General features: G+C 42.5%; 1 protein-coding gene across 1 annotated transcript in view; it reads right to left on the reverse strand.

Moving 5' to 3' along the window:
- ST5 (suppression of tumorigenicity 5) overlaps positions 1 to 9792 on the reverse strand; it is a 120223-nt gene that overhangs the window by 2149 nt on the left and 108282 nt on the right. Inside the window, exons 14-17 of the mRNA XM_009328563.1 lie at positions 3865 to 4042; positions 2723 to 2764; positions 1633 to 1744; positions 399 to 638 (exon numbers count right to left, since the gene is read on the reverse strand). Of these exons, the coding sequence (XP_009326838.1) occupies positions 399 to 638; positions 1633 to 1744; positions 2723 to 2764; positions 3865 to 4042 (572 nt within the window). The remainder of the gene's footprint in view (positions 1 to 398; positions 639 to 1632; positions 1745 to 2722; positions 2765 to 3864; positions 4043 to 9792) is intronic.

Here is a 9792-nt window from a genome sequence, read left to right on the forward strand (position 1 = left end):
GGGCACGGGCGGGGGCTAGCTTTGAGGGTTGCCTGCGGCAACCTAAATTTAAATTGACCTTCTGGTTAGCTGGGCTCTATCTTACGAACGCTTTCACGTTTTTCCCCCGCGAGCACTGGCAGGCAGCCTCTGGGGCGGTTTCCCCTCAGGGATGACAGGCCCTTCGCAGGATCGTTCCCAGTTTCGCCATTCCCAGATGTGAATATTCTTGTGGTTAAAGCCTTTGTACTATCACCGCCACAGCTACAATCGAGGCCCACAAGAAGCGGACGATGTGTTTCAGGAGATTTGTCAGCCGTACCGAGTTTGCTCAGCCCTGACAGCCGATAGAGACGCTAACCGTGGGACCTGTGCAAAACACAAGTAACCCGCGCTGCAGGAAAGAAAGCCACCCTTACCTTTTGCCCTGCATTTTCTCAGCTCTCTGTCCTGGATGAAGCCGGCAAACATTTGGGATTCCATGAAAACTTCCAAGAAGCGGCGGATGCTCTTGGAGGCCACAGATTTACGGAAAGCCTCCCTTTGGAAGGCACGCTCTCCTTTTTCATTCTGGTTTAGGAACAGGGAATAATGGCCAACTGTCTCCACAAAGAATCGGATAAAAACCTCAGACACTAATCCATTCAGGGTGTTACATTCTGCAAAATAAGGCAGCAATAAGACACCAAAATCAGCTGCTACCAGAGCTGTCAGCATTGTCATCACACGGGGCCAGGTACTGTCATCTAGTGGTTTACTGATGCCGTGCTAATAACTTGTACCTGCTCCTTGCAGACCTGGTTATACATCAGATAGGGTAACAGCTCTATAATCAAGAATGCCAGTCTACATAATTGGTGTTTCATAACCAAGAGTCAATGAGAAATACAAATCTTCAGGAAACAGCTCAGAAAATTAAAAATTTTGTGTGTGCTTCATCACAATTATACCTCATATTTTAACTCTTGAGTAAGTTTTCTTGAAAAGCTTCTGAATGACTCAGAATTAAAATGTTTGCTCTGGGGATAATAAGCCTTTACCAAGAACTGATCAAAAAGGGTACATTGTAGAATTTGGGTTTTCATCATTTCCGAGATGTTAAAATAGTTTTACATACGTAACACAGATGAGTAGAAATAAATTTCAAAAACTGAATAGGGGCCTGTTTCATACCTTTTAACCACAGGCATTTAAATACACCCTGGGCTGTTTTTATAATTGCTGGAGAGAAATATGAACCTTCAGAGGAAACTCAGCCCCTCTTGCACTGAAACTATTTTCTGGAGGTACCTGCTTCTCTTCCCTGAACATACCGAGCGCCAAGAGCAACTCCGAACTCAGACACACCCCTAAGCGTGGTATAGTTATCTGGACTGAATTAGGGCCAAGTTAACTGCAAACCTCTGAGTAAAGCTTTAGAGGTACTCATGGGAGTGCATGTCCTTTACAAAGAAATTAAAGTAGATTGCTGACAATGTATTACTGTGGGTTGATGCTATCAGTCCCATTCCCTGTGGGTTCAGAGACTATCTATCTTTGATGTCGCAAAAGGTATTTAAGTACTAAAGTCCCGTCTTTCTTTCTCCTGGATGGAAAGTCACACTACTACCTACATGTTTGTTTATACAAGTCCCTGTTTCCAAAAGAACTTACCATCATCTGAATCACTATCTGAATCCTGATTTATCAGTTCATTCTTTCTCTCTAGAGCCTGCTCCAGAGCAGCTTGCAATTTTCTAGGTAATAGTGTGTCTTCATCATCCATCTGACAGAGGGAAAAAAAACCAGCAAATACTTTTGCAAGGTTTAAAATGCAGAAGAAAAGCATTTTGTATCTGCTATTGTCATGCCTACATAAACAAAATAATGAAAATCTATGTGCAACTGTCATATATTTCTAAACAAAATTTCTTGTCACTCCTAATGAGATTAAAGTCAGGCATGATAATGCAAAGAGCAAGGCAAACATGTAGAAACTTGGAATCAGCTCTTTACCAGACAGGGAGTCCAAATAGTTGTTTTTAACTAAATAGACATCATGCAAAGCCTAGCTACGTGTACACACAGCTGCTCTAGTTGGTTTTAGGCAGCTTCTTTGGTTCTTGACAGTTGTTTTTACTTATATTCTAGTATATCTTGTTTTCTGGGTTTTCCCCCTGTTGCTCTCTTCATCTTATTTAATGCTTGTTCAGCAAAAGCGAGTACACACAAGAATCTTAGCTCTGCAACCACTATTCACCAGCCATATCTTCCAGGGAATCGTACAAGAAAGTTTACTCATCTAACCTGCAGATTGTTATTTTTGAAATTATTTAGTGCCACATTATTATCAGGATATGGTGATCCTTCATCTCCCTGTTCACAAGGCTCCTGCTTTTCCTACCGCATTAAACTGTTCTTCACTTTTCCTCTCTCACTCAGAAACTTCTATTTGCAATTTTGTCCTTTTCACCTCCAACAGTATGAGTTTTCTTGCTAACGTGATGTTATCATCTTTGGATGTTTTCTTTGCACTGTCAATACAGTTCTTGATTTCTTCTGACAGTCACAGCCTCAATCCCTTTTGCATACCTGAGGAATAGTACTTATTTGCAGGTGAAACAGAAAATGAGCACTTTTTTTTTTCTAATCTCTTTCCCACTGCACAATTCCTGCCAAATATCTCTAATCAAAGAAACCTAATCATATTGTAGGAGTAAACAGCTTGCTAGACCACATGGCAACATTTTGAGCTTTACTTTACCTGTCTGATGAATCGATCAGATCCCAGGTTAACCATCAAAGCCTAAAGAAAAGAAAACATTGTAGTGAAATACATCTGAAGAGACACAAAAAACATTCGTGTCTGCCTTTTAATAGCGAAAGCTCATCTGAACGGTCCCAAGCCTAAACATGAACCAAATTCCTACTGTGAAACAACAGGTTGTGTGCTTCATAAAACAAGAAATGAAGTTTTTCTTTAGAGCTTGAAGTCTAATTTAACATAGTTAGATACAACAGATATCATACTAGGTTAATATGTAAAAAAAGCTAAAACGGTTTGGTGGGTCTTTTTTCTTAAACCTAAGCAAGTTACTGCTAATCATTTTTGTTAACGTGCAGATGAAAAGTGTTTCAGAGGGGTTTAAAGAAAACAGTGTCATTTGAGGCAGCAAGGCTTCTGAAGGGCAAGGGTGTGAAATATTAATGATAATGAAGCAGCAAAGGTGAGAGACAGAGCTGGGAAGATGTGGGAGAGCAACATTAGGAAAGTGGGAGGAAAACAGAGCAGAGATTTACATGGGCCAGGGGCACAGAGAGCCTTGAAGGCAGGCACAAGAAAAAAAATTTTCATAAAAAATGACAGGAAACTAATAGGAGTAAGAGAAAAGAGTGTACCCTTGAATATTTTTGTGGTATTTTACTGGAAGAGCTGATGAAGTGCAACTCTCATTTGATTTCCAATATAATATTAACAAAGTCTTAGAAGTAAAAAAAAAAGCCTTAAAGGTTTTATTTTCTGTGCTGGCTATGGCTTCAAGCACAACTGCCATTAGCATTAATAGGTGTCATAGCAGATGGCACTTAGTGTCTTCCTCTTCTTGTTTCAGGTACAACAAAATGAGAACAAATCGGCATATTTACACTGTACTTACTTATTGACAAGGTTAACATTCACTTCTCTCTGTCAAGGTGCCAGGTATGGGAAGAGGGGTGGAATAAAGAGAAGACTAAACCTACTACTGCAGTTTTACCAAGAGGCAGTTGCCCATGAGAATTAGGCAGAGAAGAAACAAAGAGGCAGATTAAATATTAAACATGTGAGGATTTATGTGTGAATGGCAGGCCCTCTCCAGGGTGAGGCCAGCTTTACTCCAGGCAAACAATTCTGGTGCCAGCTCCTACCTCCTCTACGGGCAGCTCCTTCAGTTTGGGCAGAGAGCTGGAGAGCAGTCCCACCAGGAAAGGGGTAGGGCAGCACACGATGTCAATCATGGATGAGGGCAGAACAGGAATGAAGGTGTGCTGCCAGGAGAAGGGGTACAGCAGGGCCACCACGGCGTGTGAGCAGCTCGAGAGGGTGCTGGAGAGAGAGGAACACCACATTAGCAGAGGTTCTTCTTTGTCCAGAACACCTACCACCTGCTGATAAACTTAGCGTGTTAAAATGCAAGTGCCCAAGGGGCTGCCCTTCTATAGCTTCTGACTTCAGATGGCCTAGGTCCCCTTCCAGTCCCTACCACTTCTGTACTGTGCAATGTGGTAGTTCCTCCTGTGCTCGCCTCTAGGAGACTTGAAACTAAAGGTAAAAAACTAGAATCAATTTGTTTCATTATAGCAATCCGGAGACACTTTGATCTAGAAGACGAAGTTTAATGTTCCTGGCAGCACTCAGTAGCAGCCACTTTGAATGATGCTTAAAATCCAAAAGCAACTTCAGTTCCTAGCTATTACGACCATGTCAGTAGTAAAAATGCATAATACTGATGTTCTTATGTCGAGCACTAATGCACAAACAAGGGAAAATGAAAAATAAAATAAAATTGGAAAAAAAAAAACCTAAAGAAAAACTCTACTAAATCAGATGTAAAAAAACCCCAACAATCAATACTTACTCCAAAGGAAATCTAGTAAAAGCAATACATTTTTCAAAGTTTGTCTATTTTTGTGACAACAGCATATTTTTAGTATAATACATGTTAATGGGCTTATTGACCAACTCTAGTGATAAAGGTATTAACCCTGCTCAGTAGAGTACTCTAAAATACATGTTGGTATCCCCTAAACATTAAGGCTTCATATCATTCGTGGAAAATGTCTTGCGTACATTGTCCTTCCATCTACTGAATCTGATTCCCTTTTACAGTCACATGGTTTCCAAATGTTAAAAATAAAGGAACATCATTACCAAGCTAGTTTTAGCATCAAGGGAATAAAGACAGGCTTTCCATTTCAGAGCTTTGATTTTGGACTGAGTTACGACATCTGCTTCTTGCAGGCTGAGGATGACAGAAATTTGGATTTTTACCCAGCCTAGCATGACTGAGCTAATTTTCTCACAGTGCAAACTTCTGCTGTGCTTAATGTAGCCACAAAGAACTATAAATAACTAATAACTTCAGAGCTGTTACTGCTTGAGAATGCTGGAGAGAAATGCTGATTTCTTCTACTGCAAGACTTGTTGGCGACTTTAGGTGGCATCAGACCTCTACTGGAATAACCCTCGTGAGCATTTTTAGTTGTGGACTATTCCAAGGCCAGGAGAAAGGTTTCACCTGTTTGTTCCTGTCAGTGATTAACTGTTGAAGTTTGCTGAATAGGAAAAGTGAGAATTAGAGGACAAAGAGAGAAAAGGTTGAGGAAGAGCAAATGCTTGTCTTTTACTGCAAATATCTGTTGGGTTGGGTTTACTTGACATTTCTTTTAAGATCTATCAATCACAGCATGTTTTTATAACATATGTTGCCTGACACAGGTTCCTTGTAAAATGATGCATTTCTCTAATTTATTTTTCTTTTTATAGCAGGCAACAGTGCTGCCATTGCCTCATATTTTGGTCTCAGGTGTCTACCATCGGAAGCATGGTGGTGTGTTTCAGAAGAGCTGTGGAGCATGGTACAGACTCCCAGCACTTTCTCAAGCTCACTTTAATGACTCTGTGGCATTTTCAGCTACTATAAATTCAGTCATCTTAGCTGAGTGACTAAAAAAAGAGCCACGTTAAGCTAAAAGCAGGAAGATGAACATTCTTCTGATATTTGGTTAGTATTTATTTCCTTTCTATAGAATGCCCTTTTGTAACTTGTTGTTCTACACACAGTGCTGTGACGTAAATCAGCCCCTGCATCCTCTCGTGCGTGCTATTCCCACGCTAGGGGAGGCTTCAGGCTCTGGCCCAGGACACTGGTTTTTCTTCCAGAGCTTTCTCGGGAGCTGGCGGGGGCAAGGCAGCAGCAGAACGCAGCAAGCGGCCATGGGGGGGGTGTCCTGCAGCAGCACCCTGCTCTGCTCTGCCAGTGTCCCGTGGGTCACACCATCCCCCTTGTCAGCACCTTGGCCTGTGCATTTTAAGGCTCTGCTCACAGTTTTTCAAAACTCAGCCTCAGAAAATCTTTCCCTGTGAGACGTCTCAGGCTGACCCCCATGAAACACTCGCTCTGAACTTTAAATCCTCAGAATAGCCCACTGCCCTCCCTCCCAGACACTGCTCGTGCAAAGGGCAGCGGGAGGCCCACATGTTGTTACTAAACTCTTGCTTGTACAAAGTGCCTGTCTCTCTTCCATAGCTGGGAAGATTCGTAATTAGAAAGGATACACATCTTTTACTTCAGTGTGAGGTTTTCACATTCTGTAAGGTCAAATTCAGAGATGATGGATGTAAGGGAACGCCCAGTTTAAATCTCTAAAATATGGTTCAGATCCTTTTAAAAGGGTATATTCATGAGAAACATGTTTGGTAAATTAAAAAGAAAGCCCTACCCTGGGAAACCAAGTCCACTCCAGTTTTTCCTTTCAAGATGCGCAACCCACACATTGTCCCACTGTTCTTGTTTGTAAGAAATAAGAAGTAAGGTCAGATGATTTATTTTCTTTAAGGTGTGTGAAGCACACAAAGTAAAGCAACAGAATAGTCAAAGAAATTAGATTTTCAAAATATTTTCATTTTTCATAGTCCAGGGCAGTTTTGATAATACAGAGAGCCAGTTTTTAAAGTGGGCTTTTTCATTTGGTCTGTGCAGTTTTACAGGAATGCTGTATAATGTTCTAGCTGTCGTCCTGCTGGAAAACACTTCTTATATTACCCATATGCAGGTAATTTTATACATGGGCGAAGAAACCAAACTGTTGCATGAGTCACGCACTAACGAGGAACATAAAACATCACATACTGCAGAGGAGAAGCACTGCCAGAGTCGTGCCCAAGTGGGAGACACGCTATGATGATCCCAGGGCTCCAGCCAGCCCCGTACGGCACGGGGCCAGCTGTGCCCGGGGTCCCAGCACTGCGCTGGCATGCGGCTCCCCCCCTCTGATACACAGGTAGTGCCGCTGCCCCCTGCCCGCAGCACTAACGCCAAGCTCTCATCCCGCCCCGGAGATGTGGGCTACTCTGCTGACGGGAAGAGGCAGCCTTCTGCTCAAACCCAGCAGGTCTCTGCTCTGTCAGCTACAGGCTGTCCCATACACACATTTAACTGTACACACGGAATAAGTCTACTAACAGTACTTGACCGTGAAAAGGTGACTGTGTGTGCAACTTTTGTGGGATAAGGGAATTTTCTTACATACAGATATGTAAGACTATTATCTAGCCATACTACACAGCCTACGCCACTGAACTCATCCCATTACCCTGTACTCAACCCAATAATTTGCACTCCACTAAAGCAAAATTAGTGAACAATTTCTAGAAAAACACCCAGTTTCAATTGATTTCAAAACACAGGCAATCTACCACTTCTCCTTCCAGTTTTTTTCCATGGTTATCATCTTGTTAAAAATTATTTTGAATTTGCCTAGGTTTTGGTTCTTCCTATGCCTTTTATTCACTAGATTAAAAAAACCTTCAGTGTTTGACCCCATGAAAGTATTAATATGAGTGTATATAGTCTTACTGAGACATTCTTAATCACTAATTTCTGACATTTTCACTATAAGTCTATCAATAATTATAGGAAATTAGAGACATTTTTCCTTTACATTTACAAAAATACAACTTGATAAATCTTTTCAAATATGGAAAGGCTACATTACATTAAAACATCTCTTGAAGAGACAGATCTTTTATCATGTTACAGACAAAAGATGACAATGCTGCTTTCCAGACTCAAATTTGATTTCTCTTCCTCTAGGCTATTTTGTTTTCCAAACCATTTTCTCATGATAGCACATAGAAACTTTTCCTTGTTGTGTACTTGGCTGTGGAGACGCAAGGCTCAGACTAGGAGCCAAGGCACAGGAATTTCAGACATTAGTGTGACTCAGCCAAATTGTGGGGACTGCTTGTGAACATGGTTTAGGCCCATGTCAAAAGCAAATTAATGTGACTTAACTTTGACTTAACAAGAACATTTACCGTCCTTTAGATAGGAAGATGTCTGCTATCAATTTCCGGGTTGGTCAACCAACAAATAACCCCAAGTCTAGGCTATATTAATATCTATTCACAGCACAATTACCATATTCTGAGAAACACACATTGTCCGCTGTTGAACAGTGAACAGACACTGCCCTGGCTGCGGGGAGCACTGCCGATGCGGATGCTAGTGCTGGATGTGTCTGTTTCAGAGAACCATGGCTCATTGCGTACAGCAAGTCACCAAGTCTCATGAAATGTTAGTCATATTCAGTTACACATAGTGCTCACATTGGAAATATTCCACAAATACACTTGATAATTCTCTTTTCTCTGTAATAGCCAAAAGTTATATTCCTTCCCACTTCCCACTTTACCACCTACAATTTCTCACAGACCCAAGGGAGCCTCACACCCTGAGCATCTCCTAAGTCCATGACTAAGCCTCTAGCACAGACAAACATTTGCTGGCAGGGCTCCCTGATCCTACCTTGCTACTCTCGTGCATCTCCACAGTCGTTTTGGCATCTACATTGAAGGAGGGGAAGGTGAGAATATCCCTTCCCCTTCCTCCTCCTCCTCCTCCTCTCCCAAGGGACAGACAAATTTACTCAGCCAGGAGGGGAGGGAGGACCACCCCTTATGAGCGGGGCCAAGCCACACAGTGGCTCCGTCACCCCAGGGCTGGTGCCAGCTCTGTGCTATGCCGATGCTCTGGACCATGCACAGGACTGGGACTGATTGTCAGAATCTGGTCCCTTCGGTTCCTCGGATGGAGAAATGTAGCCAAAAATGTAAATTCACAAAGAAGCATTTCCACTGCCCGTGTTTACTTTTCCACAACCTCTTCATGTTTCTCATTTCTCCCTGCTGATTTAATTATGTTACTCTGTCCACATTTGCTGAACTCTTTCATCTGCTGTGTTAACACATACATGCTCCAGCCCCAACTGCTCTGTGACTGAGTTACCTCCCTGACCCACATCCTTTTGTCTGCTTGGGAGAGTTTCCTCCCACTTGAGGTTGGAGCCTGGAGGCTCCGTCCTTCCCAGGAGTAATACCTCGACTCAGGTGGGTATTAGACACCCACGTACCTCATCACAGGCCATGGCCGTGCTCTTCTGTGATAGCTCCTACCCTTGTGCCATTGATGAACTGTGTAGCAAAACCAGATGCCTGACACTTCCCTCCTACACCCTTCAATACCTCCCCAGATCCTGGATTAACTCCAGTGTCTGAGAGAGAGAAGTCTGTGACAATGCTGCAAGACGGTCTGAGAGGTTTGCAGAGGGCTCTCTAAAAGGCTCTGGGAAAAGGCTACAAGGCCAAGGATTCAGCCCATCTCCCCTCCAACACACACGGACTGCAGACACGGAGGGGAAGGACAAAGCAGAAAAATTGAAAAGCATCAAGAAAACAGAAAACAGAAGTAAAAATTGTAGCAGACTGCTACAGTTTGGATGGGAGATGGAGTGCATGTAGGATTGCTGTTACTGTGCAGGCAGTAATTCAGAGCAGAACTGTGCTGTGCCAGATACAGTGCACACCTAAGCTCTGAAAAAATAAAGGTTTCTCTGGGTAGATAAGAATAAATAATAGCAGCACTTTTATTCAGGTGGGTAAGACTAAGTAATAGCATCAGGGACAAGATATAAATGAAAATGTATCAGTACCGTAAGTGACAGTCTCCATACTCCAGCTGTCTCACTGTCATCAGCTCATGCAGCATTCCTGTGGAAGGTCAGCTTTTAAAGCCA

This window comes from Pygoscelis adeliae, unplaced genomic scaffold (genome assembly GCF_000699105.1).
Source record: "Pygoscelis adeliae isolate BGI_AS28 unplaced genomic scaffold, ASM69910v1 Scaffold166, whole genome shotgun sequence".
In the NCBI taxonomy this organism is placed as follows: domain Eukaryota; kingdom Metazoa; phylum Chordata; class Aves; order Sphenisciformes; family Spheniscidae; genus Pygoscelis; species Pygoscelis adeliae.